Source organism: Ranitomeya imitator, chromosome 9 (genome assembly GCF_032444005.1).
Source record: "Ranitomeya imitator isolate aRanImi1 chromosome 9, aRanImi1.pri, whole genome shotgun sequence".
Lineage (NCBI taxonomy): Eukaryota > Metazoa > Chordata > Amphibia > Anura > Dendrobatidae > Ranitomeya > Ranitomeya imitator.
Genome location: NC_091290.1, coordinates 136207168 through 136221404, shown reverse-complemented (window position 1 = coordinate 136221404; position 14237 = coordinate 136207168). Strand labels below are relative to the sequence as shown.

General features: G+C 42.7%; 1 protein-coding gene across 4 annotated transcripts in view; it reads right to left on the bottom strand.

Annotated features, from left to right (window-relative positions):
• PLCG2 (phospholipase C gamma 2) overlaps positions 1 to 14237 on the bottom strand; it is a 117475-nt gene that overhangs the window by 65960 nt on the left and 37278 nt on the right. For all 4 annotated transcript variants that reach the window (XR_011315233.1, XM_069739169.1, XM_069739167.1 and 1 more), the window contains exons 3-5: positions 3846 to 3989; positions 3409 to 3502; positions 2484 to 2531 (exon numbers count right to left, since the gene is read on the bottom strand). Coding sequence is in view for 3 of the 4 variants with exons in the window: in XM_069739169.1 (XP_069595270.1) it covers positions 2484 to 2531; positions 3409 to 3502; positions 3846 to 3989 (286 nt within the window). In the remaining variant the exon portion in view is untranslated. The remainder of the gene's footprint in view (positions 1 to 2483; positions 2532 to 3408; positions 3503 to 3845; positions 3990 to 14237) is intronic.

Below are 14237 nucleotides of genomic sequence, written 5' to 3'. Positions count from 1 at the left end.
AAGCAAATGTTTTTTTTATCACCTAATATAAATGGACTCCTGTTTCCCTCTATGCAAAGCAAGCGATCAATCGACAAAAGTCAAGGTTAATGTTTAAAGGGAAACATTGTTATCCGTTTTGCATTCATATCTGTAAAGCCCCGGGGTGGGTGCGCCGAGGACAATGTCTGCAAAAAAAAAAAAAGAAATGCATTGCGCTGTGTCCCGCCGCAGATGTCCGGCTGAGGTTCGGTTCAGTCATACTTTACACTCTTCTGCTGAAATACTCTGCGCTGCTCTTTTTACTTTTTAAAAGCTAGTTGCCACCTGCAGCCCAGACCTGCGCGGTGATCAATGGCCGTGCAATTTTGTCTCAAAAATCGACGGCGGACGGAGTTTCGCCCACCGTGTGGTCTACCCCTCTAATGCAAAAGCTTGAAATTCTGCCTACAAATTTCTGTTGCAGATTTTTACCGCAGATTTCACCTTTTGCAACCTGCTAAGATGAAATCTGCTTTGGATCTGTATCATAGTACACTCGTAACTTGTGTAAAGTTTTCTGCAGATTCAGCATGATTTTACAGTGAAATCTACAGTACTTTTTACAGTAGGCGAGGAATTACTCATATAACATCTATAAGAAGGATGTTGGTCACTGCCTCCTGTAAGATCAACACCATCATCTCCTGCTGCTGTCAGAATTTTTACCACTTGACTCTCCTATCCTGATTTTGTGTCCTTTACCATAATCCTCACAGTTTCCTCTGCTAAACTACACTGCCCCTGTCATGTATATTCATATTCCGCAGTCTTGGTTACTAAAATCCTCTGTGCTGCTGGGGCAATGAATGTTACACAATGATCTACGGACTTCCACTTGTCCTGATTCCCTATCTTACGTCATTATACTGCTTGGCGATCTTGATCAGTTGTTTTCTCTCCATTTACAAATGAAGTGGCTGAGGAGGTCCTAACAGTATGGGGGCTGACCTTTGGGGCCCCTATGGATTCTGGCAATAAAAGGGTCACGGTGTTCCTAGCAATACGGTAGTACATCACTTTATATATTAACAATAACCCCTGGATCTGCTCTTCCTGTAACACTAATTTCTTCAACTGACCGCATATGGACATATCTGTTTGGGCCTTTTCTGCCTCATCAGCACAGCGCAAGGCTCTATAAATGCTCTAAAGTGATGGGAAAAAAAGTGTTTCCCCCTATAGAATAGCTTGGCGTGAAGTTTTTTTCTTCGTGATATAGAACAATGAAATAATTTTAGTCTCTGAGAAAGTTGATTAATCCAAGTCATGGGCGAAACATTGAGGAACATAACATCCTGTACTTCCTGAATGAACCTCCCTGGTTCTGAGACCCCAGGACAATGGAAGAAAGGCTTAAATCACATGAGAATGGAAACCGTGACCCATTCTGTCTGGTTACGAATTGCCATTCTGTTAAGGATCTCTCAAGCTGCTGAGAAATCTGCTGGGAGTTGTAGTTTTTTGACGACTGGAGAGATTGGAAACCACTATGCTAGACTTTTACGTAAAAAAAAATGAAAAAAATCAGTTTTTGTCTTAACAAAATGGTAACTGAATGCAGAATTGCATGATGATTAATACTTTTGCACAATCTTCTATCCAGCAAGGACTCGTTGATGATCTTAGCAGAAGAGGAGGAATGGACTGATTTTGTGGAAGGCACTGACCTGTTCACTCAGTAGGATTGGGATGGTGTCATGACTTCAGGAGAGGTGTAGAGAGGAGTGTGGGATCACATTATTAGAAACCTTGGAGGAAGTGCTGCAGCATATAGTATTTCAGGAGAGGACTGTGTTGATTTTGTGGATGGCAGTGACCTGTTCAGAGGATCGGAATGGTGTCTTGATTTCAGGGGAGGTGTTGAGAGGAGTGTGGGATCACATTATTAGAAACGATGAACAAAGTACGGCAGCATATAGGATTTTAGGAGAGGAGTGTGTTGATTTTGTGAATGGCAGTGACCTTTCCACTTTTATAAGGACCATATATTAGGGTTTTAGGAGGGATGAGGAGGAAAGTTTTCGGTCACAGACTTTAAGCACATACACACTAGATGAGATTTGCCCGACTCTTCTTCCGATGTGTATGGGGGTTTCCGGGCTCTTCCCCGACAGATAATATTGGGAGAAAGAAGGATCAGCACATTAGAATCTCAATGACTAATCCTTTTATGTTTAGGATGGATAAACCTCTCCCTACATTGAAAATATGAGCAGAGAACCAGGAGAGACAGCTGTCTGCAGAATGAACACCCACTAGACATGGCCCAGGAGGAGCGTAGTGGTATTTACGGGAAAAATTGGACTTTTTTAGTTTCTACTCCTGAGTCATCCGGACAGACGATAGCAAGCACATAGTCCATACAGATTGAAGGCTTATAATAACTTGTGCCGACATTGGAATCTGACTAGCAGGTACTTTTACTTTCTCAGACGTGAAACTTGTGAAGAATGTCATCTTACCTGTTCCTTCTGGTCTGATCCACGGAGTAGATCTGCTTCCTTAGCCAACTAACAACACACAAATATAAAAAAAAACCATTGATGGTCAACTCAACCCAGATCCAAGTTCCCTCCAGAAACACAATGGCCACATTATTTAGTGGTGTCCTCATCCCAGCACAGGGAAGTCCTCTGCTCCTTCTGCGATAGACCAGAGGTAATGGCATCCGACCCCATTAAACGTCCAGGGGTTTTCGGAGCATTACCTGTGTCACCAGAAGCTTAGAAAGAGGTGGACAGCTGTATGCATCACTCAGGTCCTGTGATAGAACAGGACTTTATTGAATATTTAGAAAGGGAAACTCTGGGGTTTTTATGGAGTTTCCCTTTAAGTCATGAAGAATTGAAGCAAAACCATCCCTTTAGAAGCACAAACATGTAAAGTTAGGCAACTATCTAATATACTTTGTACGATCTGCACCAACTCTAGTCTGGAGGTCTTCCCCAAACGCAAGATATCCCCTATCTAGGGGACCCCCAGCAATCCCAAGAATGGAGCTTTGGAGCGGTCTTTAGTAGAACAGAGGTGAGAATGCTCAGCCTCCATTCATTCTCTACGGAACTGATGAAAATAGTAGAGCACTGTACAAGGCTTTCTCAGACCGTCCCATAGACAATGAATGGACTTTCACTCCAACCAAGACAGAGCCCTGTTCTCGGGATCATTGTGGGGATTGCTGACCCCCAAGCCATCAGAAAGTTACACCCTATCGTAGGGATAAGGGATAACTTACTATATTGGGACAATCCTTTTTCATGTTGTATGGCCACCAGCATTGCTGTCCTCTAGATACCACTTCTGGACACGAGGCCGAAGCTCCGCTCACACGTTACCCCCTGATTTTTACCTCCGCACCCTAAGAGAATATTACCAATTTCCACACACCTTTCTATGATGTTTGGCGTGGAAGCCAAATTCACTTCTTCAAGTAAAATATTCAACCCGCCTCTCCACTTCTCGGCGTCGTCCACAGAGTCCGCTGCAGGGTATAAGCAGAAAAGATATGTCAGAGAGGACTTGCCGGACAATGACAAGAGGCAAGCTACTTTATGGCAGCCTGTCCGCTGCTGTACAGACAGAATATAGTCTGCATTGTGCTGTTGGACCGCATCCATTTTTGTCGGGTCCCATGTTCTTTTTGCAGAGTGATGGTCCACAAGAATAAAAAGAATGGAAACATGTCCCTTGGTCAGTTCTGCTAAGAGAACTTTCCCAATTAAGTGACATATAACCGTCGTAACAGTAAACAATCAGTTTCAGCCCCTCTGTGACCCTAATGGGCTTATTTAAGGGTCACCATTGCGTCTCGAGCCGTAGCTTACCTTCAAGACTTAATGTGTTAAGGACAAACTGGCTTCCATAGAAGATCGTGAAGCAGCAATCTTCCTTTAATCGTGAGGCTTTACCGCGCTCAAAATCCTTGCAGTTTTTTCCCTGGCGAATTTCCTTGATTTCGGAAAGGTCCACTGCAAAAAAAAAAGATTTTGAATCAGTAGAGAACTTGACTTCTAGATTTCACTCCACAAATTACAGTCTTGTATGTCGCTCTGTAAAGTGGCAGCTGTACAGACACGGACTATTAGCGCCAATTGGACGGCTTCAGTTTATGGAATTTGGTTGCAAGTTGCTAAAATGTTTTCCATGCCTGCCTTTCCAATTATTTTACTGTGAGAAATATCAGCATGTCGCTGCTCCAAGACCCCAAGTGTCAGCATGTCACTGCTCCAAGACCCCAAGTGTCAGCATGTCACTGCTCCAAGACCCCAAGTGTCAGCATGTCACTGCTCCAAGACCCCAAGTGTCAGCATGTCACTGCTCCAAGACCCCAAGTGTCAGCATGTGACTGCTCCAAGACCCCAAGTGTCAGCATGTCATTGCTCCAGGACCCCAAGTGTCAGCATGTCATTGCTCCAGGACCCCAACTGTCAGCATGTCACTGCTCCAAGACCCCAAGTGTCAGCATGTCACTGCTCCAGGACCCCAAGTGTCAGCATGTCACTGCTCCAGGACCCCAAGTGTCAGCATGTCACTGCTCCAGGACCCCAAGTGTCAGCATGTCACTGCTTCAGGACCCCAAGTGTCAGCATGTCACTGCTCCAGGACCCCAAGTGTCAGCATGTCACTGCTCCAAGACCCCAAGTGTCAGCATGTCACTGCTCCAAGACCCCAAGTGTCAGCATGTCACTGCTCCAAGACCCCAAGTGTCAGCATGTGACTGCTCCAAGACCCCAAGTGTCAGCATGTTATTGCTCCAGGACCCCAAGTGTCAGCATGTCATTGCTCCAGGACCCCAAGTGTCAGCATGTCACTGCTCCAAGACCCCAAGTGTCAGCATGTCACTGCTCCAGGACCCCAAGTGTCAGCATGCCACTGCTCCAGGACCCCAAGTGTCAGCATGTCACTGCTTCAGGACCCCAAGTGTCAGCATGTCACTGCTCCAGGACCCCAAGTGTCAGCATGTCACTGCTCCAGGACCCCAAGTGTCAGCATGTCACTGCTCCAGGACCCCAAGTGTCAGCATGTCATGGCTCCAGGACCCCAAGTGTCAGCATGTCACTGCTCCAGGACCCCAAGTGTCAGCATGTCACTGCTCCAGGACCCCAAGTGTCAGCATGTCACTGCTCCAGGACCCCAAGTGTCAGCAAGTCACTGCTCCAAGACCCCAAGTGTCAGCATATCACTGCTCCAAGACCCCAAGTGTCAGCATGTCATTGCTCCAGGACCCCAAGTGTCAGCATGTCACTGCTCCAAGACCCCAAGTGTCAGCAAGTCACTGCTCCAAAACCCCAAGTGTCAGACTGTCATTGCTCCAGGACCCCAAGTGTCAGCATGTCATTGCTCCAGGACCCCAAGTGTCAGCATGTAACTGCTCCAGGACCCCAAGTGTCAGCATGTCACTGCTCCAAGACCCCAAGTGTCGGCATGTCACTGCTCCAGGACCCCAAGTGCCAGCATGTCACTGCTCCAAGACCCCAAGTGTCAGCATTCAATTGCTCCAAGACCCCCAAATTTGAACCTGGGTTCCCATCCACATGTTGACCAGATGTATGGGCCTTGGTAGCGTTCTAGTTCTGTAAAGACATACGTGATCACCCGCAATGTAATAATGTCCCTCATCTTGGCCCCTTACTGTAATAATATCCCCATCCTCAGCTCCTTCCTGTAATATTGTCCATCTGGTATAATGTCTCATCATCCTGGGTCCCTTTCAGTAATAATGTCCCTCATCCTGGGCCCTTTCCTGGTATAATGTCCCCATCCTGGGCTCCTTCCTGTAATAATTTTCTTCATCAGGGCCACTTCCTGGTATAATGCCCTCCCCATCCTGGGCCCCTTGCAGAAATATTGTCCCCAATCCTGAGGTCCTTCCGTAATAATTCCCCCATTATGGGCCCCTTACAGTAATAATGTTACCATCCTTGGCCTTTTCTTGATATATTGTCTAACCATCCTGGACCCTTTCAGTAATAATATTTTCCGTCATGTCCCTTCCAGTAATAATGTTCCTCATCCTGGACCCCTTCCTGGTATAATGTCCTCCATCCTGGGCCCCATCCTGTAATACTGTTCCTCATCCTGAGCCCCTCCCTGTTCCCCATTCTGAGCCCCTGCCTGTATAATGTCCCCCATCTTGGACCCCTTCCATTAATAATGTCCTCTATCTTGAGCCCCTTCCAGTAATAATGTTCCTCATCCTGGATCCCTTCCTGGTATAATGTCCTCCATCCTGGGCACCTTTCTGTAAAAACGTCCTCCATCCTGTAGGTGCAGGAACCCTATCAATATCTACAGTAGGTCCTGGGCAGCCTTTTTTTACCAGATCTTGAACTCATGGGACCCAAAACCTGTTACCAGGACCTTCATTGATCCACAAGTCACATCTCCACTCAAACATGTTCTCCACTGCAATAAGTAAAGACATGTCTGTGCTGGTACTGACCGTTCTCAGGCTGTCAGCTATGTGCTGGCTCTGTCCCTCACACTTACAGTACATGCTGCCTCTCGATAAGACGTTTATGGGAAAGGTGAAGGAAGTGGTTTCATACCACATATAATGGACAGGCACAAAGCACTTCCTGTTTCTGTCAGGACATGGTGTCTCCCACCAGCGCTGAGGAAGTACATAAAACTAATACTTTAAAAATGTCGCTCAACTCCCCACAAATATTCTCACGAGACTAAAGGGTTAAAAAAAAGAGCATTACTGTATATCTAAACTCTAAGCAAACCCTTACAGCCCTCCAAGGGGCCAGGGGGTGCAAATTGGTCATCCGCAACATTGGACTGCAGGATCAGACTACATACAGGGTTAGTTTGTAGTCTGCAACCATGGAGACACATAGGATTTCACAGAAGCATTATGTAAAAAAATGATAGATTTTAAAACTATTTGCACACTTTTTTTATTTTTTTTTTTTTGTTAATGCATTATAGCAATAAAAAGAATATAGCAGCAAAAATACTCCTAATCCTATAAGCGGCAACTTTTGTAGGTCCGGTGCATGTGCAAACCAGTAAATTAAAATCCAAGTAGCAAAAATCGCTCATCGATTGATTGATGGTTCATTCTCAAGATTCTTAATTGAGGTGTAAAATCTGTCTTCAGTGAATAAAGATTTCTCCCATTATTGAGACAGGAGATGACAGTTGGTGCTCGTAAAGTTCTATAGAGAAATGCCACAGAATGTCTGCGTGTTCCACTAGCTCCTCCCCTCTCCATAGAATTCTAAAAGCACCAACTGCCAGCTTCTATCTCCGTAATGGGGGAAGCTGTCTTCACTGAATGCAGATTTTACCTGTGAACTGGATTGTTTAGGTGGCACTTTAATTGATGGTAATCAGGAGCTCATCTCCCCATGTAAACGAGATGTCCAGAATGAGCGCACTGACCTTTGTTCTGCCCCTGTATAGCTTGTATCGCCCCCCCCCCCCCCCCCCCCCCCCGTACAGGTGCTGCAAAATAAGCGATTTATTTGTCAATCAGTCCTCGTTATGGACAGAAATGTGTCCATGTAAACATACCTTAGAGAAGCAGTACCAGATTTTTAGGGGGGTAGGGGATAATTTGCTGATTTCTGGGAGTCTGACTGCCTAATTCCAGAGTGATAGAGAGAATGGGGCTCTGTAGAGCACCATCATCAATTTTACAGAACTGTGTATTCTATTCTCATCTATGAGAGTGAAGGTTGAGCATACGGATTTCTGCTCCATCCATTCACTGACCATTGTTCTGCCCCTACATAGTTTGTATCGCCCCTTGTACAGGTGCTGTAAAACGAGCGGGTTGTTTGTCAATCAGTCCTCGTTATGAACAGAAATGTGTCTATGTAAAAAGCTTAGAAGAGTATTCCTATATTTTAAGGTGGATAGGGGATAATGTGCTGTTTTCTGGGGGTCTGACTGTTCAATTCCCCAGTGATAAAGAGAATGGGCCTCTACAGAGCACCATCATAAATTGAACAGAGCTGTGCATGCTCATCTATGAGAGTGTTACTATGTGTACGAATTGCTGCCCCATTCAAGATGACACTGTACAGTCCTTGAGATCCAGATTCTCAGGGTCGCAGTGGTCGGACATCTTTCAATTGGTAATTCCTTAGCCTTAGGGATCACTTTCATTTCTGGAAATAAAACTCTACGGCCGCATTATAGCGGTACAGAATTCAGATAAGCGGCTGAGCAAAATAGCAGAATTCTAAATGCAGCTCCGGATATGACTTACCCTGCAAATTCTACAAGGCGGTTATGTCACCTGGGGGAATGGGGGGGTATTAAATATTTCACGCTCCTAGTTACCGATCAGAGGTGGTGGTGGGGTGGGGGATTTATGCGTCTTGTGAACACAGCCCTCCCTGTACTCAGGTGTAAATAATTTATTTCGACAAAGTGAACGATCCAGCGAGAAAATCTAAAGCATGACAGACGAGAAAATGGAAATAAAGCGAAAACACACGAACGCTCCACGCACCGATCTTAGGAAATGTAGCATTCTTTTATATTCTCATTACAAAGAGGAATGACAGGAGCGAAGAAAACGGCGAAAATAGAGTAAAAAAGTGAGATTTCATAGCAGGATCACCCGTGAAAACTGACAACATCAACCTGATTGCCGTAAAGTGAATGCAGCCATCATCGCTATTACTGATTGTATCGCACGCAGCTCCTGACAATACCAGACAATAGGATTCTGCTGCTGGCGAGAACGTCACATTACTTTCTGGCAGTTCTGTGAATGGGGTGTGTGCAGGAATATATTTCCATAAAAGTATGGAGATGAGGGGACATTAACTCTCTGCTGGCCGCTCATGTGATAAGTAATGATAGAATTCACAATAAACTCAGGTGTAAGATTAGAACAAAGAGACTGTTTTGAGATTTTTTTTTTCCGCTGTAATAGCGCCACCTCTTGGAAAGGACAGTGTCTGATATTGCAGCTCTGGGGTATAATACAGGATGTAACTCAGGATCAGTAATGTAATGTATGTACACAGTGACTGCACCAGCAGAATAGTGAGTGCAGCTCTGGAGTATAATACAGGATGTAACTCAGGATCAGTAATGTAATGTATGTACACAGTGACTGCACCAGCAGAATAGCGAGTGCAGCTCTGGAGTATAATACAGGATGTAACTCAGGATCAGTAATGTAATGTATGTACACAGTGACTGCACCAGCAGAATAGTGAGTGCAGCTCTGGAGTATAATACAGGATGTAACTCAGGATCAGTAATGTAATGTATGTACACAGTGACTGCACCAGCAGAATAGTGAGTGCAGCTCTGGAGTATAATACAGGAGGTAACTCAGGATCAGTAATGTAATGTATGTACACAGTGACTGCACCAGCAGAATAGCGAGTGCAGCTCTGGAGTATAATACAGGATGTAACTCATGATCAGTAATTTAATGTATGTACACAGTGACTGCACCAGCAGAATAGTGAGTGCAGCTCTGGAGTATAATACAGGATGTAACTCAGGATCAGTAATGTAATGTATGTACACAGTGACTGCACCAGCAGAATAGTGAGTGCAGCTCTGGAGTATAATACAGGATGTAACTCAGGATCAGTAATGTAATGTATGTACACAGTGACTGCACCAGCAGAATAGTGAGTGCAGCTCTGGAGTATAATACAGGATGTAACTCAGGATCAGTAATGTAATGTATGTACACAGTGACTGCACCAGCAGAATAGTGAGTGCAGCTCTGGGGTATAACATAGGATGTAACTCAGGATCAGTAATGTAATGTATGTACACAGTGACTGCACCAGCAGAATAGTGAGTGCAGCTCTGGGGTATAATACAGGATGTAACTCAGGATCAGTAATGTAATGTATGTACACAGTGACTGCACCAGCAGAATAGCGAGTGCAGCTCTGGAGTATAATACAGGATGTAACTCAGGATCAGTAATGTAATGTATGTACACAGTGACTGCACCAGCAGAATAGCGAGTGCAGCTCTGGGGTATAATACAGGATGTAACTCAGGATCAGTAATGTAATGTATGTACACTGTGACTGCACCAGCAGAATAGCGAGTGCAGCTCTGGAGTATAATACAGGATGTAACTCAGGATCAGTAATGTAATGTATGTACACAGTGACTGCACCAGCAGAATAGGGAGTGCAGCTCTGGAGTATAATACAGGATGTAACTCAGGATCAGTAATGTAATGTATGTACACAGTGACTGCACCAGCAGAATAGTGAGTGCAGCTCTGGAGTATAATACAGGATGTAACTCAGGATCAGTAATGTAATGTATGTACACAGTGACTGCACCAGCAGAATAGTGAGTGCAGCTCTGGAGTATAATACAGGATGTAACTCAGGATCAGTAATGTATGTACACAGTGACTGCACCAGCAGAATAGTGAGTGCAGCTCTGGGGTATAATATAGGATGTAACTCAGGATCAGTAATGTAATGTATATACACAGTGACTGCACCAGCAGAATAGTGAGTGCAGCTCTGGGGTATAATACAGGATGTAACTCAGGATCAGTAATGTAATGTATGTACACAGTGACTGCACCAGCAGAATAGCGAGTGCAGCTCTGGAGTATAATACAGGATGTAACTCAGGATCAGTAATGTAATGTATGTACACAGTGACTGCACCAGCAGAATAGCGAGTGCAGCTCTGGGGTATAATACAGGATGTAACTCAGGATCAGTAATGTAATGTATGTACACAGTGACTGCACCAGCAGAATAGTGAGTGCAGCTCTGGAGTATAATACAGGATGTAACTCAGGATCAGTAATGTAATGTATGTACACAGTGACTGCACCAGCAGAATAGTGAGTGCAGCTCTGGAGTATAATACAGGATGTAACTCAGGATCAGTAATGTAATGTATGTACACAGTGACTGCACCAGCAGAATAGTGAGTGCAGCTCTGGGGTATAATACAGGATGTAACTCAGGATCAGTAATGTAATGTATGTACACAGTGACTGCACCAGCAGAATAGTGAGTGCAGCTCTGGAGTATAATACAGGATGTAACTCAGGATCAGTAATGTAATGTATGTACACAGTGACTGCACCAGCAGAATAGTGAGTGCAGCTCTGGGGTATAATACAGGATGTAACTCAGGATCAGTAATGTAATGTATGTACACAGTGACTGCACCAGCAGAATAGTGAGCGCAGCTCTGCAGTATAATACAAGGAGTATAAGGGAGACTATTTTATTTAAGGGGTTGTCTATGTAGTGGTCAACCCCTTTAAGGTGAAAGGTTACATCAGAATAGTGAGTGCAGCACTGGAATATAATTAACCTTTGACCCTCATAAAGATGGTGAATTCACAGTTTCTGCTTGCAGCCATCATTAGTTATATCTGGCTTAATAATGAAACTGTCAATAATTAATTATTGTAATAATATATTTAACCCCTTAGTGACGGAGCCAAATTTTTGAAATCTGACCAGTGTCACTTTATGTGGTAATAACTCTGCAACGCTTCAACAAATCCCAGTGATTTTGAGATTGTTTTTTCGTGATACATTATACTTTATGATAATGGTAAATTTAGGTCAATATGTTTTGTGTTTTTTTTATAAAAAATATCAAAAATTTGAGAAAAATGTTAAAAAAATTTGCAATTTTCAAACTTTGAATGATTATCCCTTTAATCCAGATGGCCATACCACAGCAAAACATTAATAAACAACATTTCCCTTATATCTGCTTTACATCGGCATCATTTGTAAAATGTTATTTTATTTTTTTAGCAGTTTAGGAGGTTTAAAATTGTAGCAGCAATTTTTCATTTTTTCAAGGAAATTTACTACATTTATTTTTTTAGGGACTTATCCATGTTTGAAGTGACTTTAGGGGTCTCATATATTGGGAAACCCCCAAACGTGATACCATTTTAAAAACAGCACCCCCTGACATATTGAAAACTGCTGTCAGGTAGTTCATTAACCCTTCAGGTGCTTTACAGGAATTAATGCAAAGTGGTATTACAGAAATGAAAATGTGTATTTTTACCACCTAAATGTCTCTAACTTCTGAACAGATTACTACAGCCGTCAGACTCTAAGGCCGCTATTTGGCCATGAATTGCCATGGCAAACATCAGGACCACACAATCCTGATCTGAGGGCACCAATTGGGATAAAGAGGGAGCCACCACACTGTTAACCATTTATAATGATGTAGTCACTATTTACAGCAGCATCTAAGGGGTTAAACAGATTTGGACGGTGCAAACACTGATCGTGGCTGATACAGCAAGTTGTCAGCTATAGTGGACAGCCGACAGATGCTGGATTGTCACCTGTATGGGGAGGATATTCTCTTATATGTGAGGTCAGTTAAAAGGCGTATTGGCTGTCATTAAGGGGTTAACAGTACTTTTTATTTTTATCATTAGTCATATTTATTTTTTTCACATATCTTCTTAGAAAATCTAATTTCCCATCACCTACACCACATTTACACCTCCTAAAGATTCCTTGTATGACTGCTGCACACAACCAGAGGTCAAACCGTCTCATCATAAAACCTTCATTTTATCACTTTGCTTTCTTGTTGTTTTTTAGTTCATTTTTACGCTTTTAGATATTGAATTACCAATTCATAGTAGCAGAGCTTCACAAGAACTGTCACAGGACTCGGGACGTAACGGGAAAGGTCATAATTTATATATACAGAACAATGTCCGTAACGTTATGTATTTATAAACTTTGTTTTGTCTGCAAAAAAAAAAAAAGACAATATCGGCAATTTTATGAGGTTGTGTTTCTTGCCGGGAAGGACATTTGCATATGAAAACCTTGCGTTGCTTGTCACAGAGTATCACCGGGATGATAACCCACAGACTGAGCCCTACTGCTAGTGTTACCGCTCTGCACGGGGGAAGCTCTGCGGCCACAATCAATATTCATTAAAATGTTACCAATCTATTTGCCTTTCTGTTCATTTTTATTGCTTTTTTTCCCCCATCTAAGTGCTTTTTAACCAATGAGCATTCATTATTCATAGTAAGGTTTTTGGCTGTGCAGTCAGAGTTAAAGAGTTGTTGTTTTTTTTTTCATAAATCAATAGTACTCATGAAAATAAGAACCTTTCTAACATTTATTATCAGAGAAATCTGCTTTGTTTATTTTTCTGAATTCTCAATTCACATAGTTTTGTATTAAAAATAATTGATTATATAGTCAAAAATTATTAATACAAAAATTAAAATCACGGCACCTTCCCTTTAAGTCTGTCCTCAGTGAGTACAGACTTTCCGTTTACTGAGAAAGGTGACAGTTGGTGCTCATATAGTTCTATGGAGAACTGTAATAGAATGTCTGTGTGTTCCACTAGCTCCTCCCCTCTCCATGGAATTTTAAAGGCACCAACTGTCATCTACTATCTCAGTAATGGGGAAATGTGTCTTCACTGTATTTTACATATTTTATCAATAAATTGAGAGTTAAAGATCAGTCCAGGAGGAGAAGAAAGCAGATTTTTTTTATATAATATATATTATAAAACTGCTCATTTTCATGTATGCTATTGATTTATGGAATAAAAATTTAAAATTGGTTCAACCAAATTTTAATTGTCTAATTGGGAAAACGAACAATGGTTATTAAAATTCAATCCAGCACAACTAATAAAAAAAACAGTCTGCTTATTATGGTATGTTAAAAAAAAAAAAAACTCCCCCAAAAAACGGATGGCTGAATTAATATAACATTTTAGTCACTGTTGATATTTGATCAATAATCCAGTAAGTCTCTTAATTCTAGGGACAGTGTAAAAATAGGTTTTGCTAGACGCACAGATTTCATATTCTTCCTTCTGCGCTCGTTGTCGCCCCCTGCTGAGAAATGCACTTAAAGGGATTCTCCAGCTACATAAAAAAGTGCTTTATTTGTGTTTTATATTGAAATTATTACAAGTTACTAATATAATTTCATTATCAAAACTTTGCCGATTTCTTCCTGTCGTCGAAAGTCCCTGGTCATTTCTGTATTTGCGTCATTACAGTAAAGCGCTCCCTTCTACTTTCTTGAAGTTTGAAAGGTGGCTGGCTCATTTTAATAGCTAAGTCAGCCTCCTCTCTCTATGAATGGGGCATGGCAAGGAAGGGGACTGGCTTAGCTATTGAAATAATCAGTCAGTCAAACCCCCTTTTAGGCACGGCACGGATAAGGTCACCGAAACTTCGAGTGAGGGAACGCTCTCTTCTCTGTCAA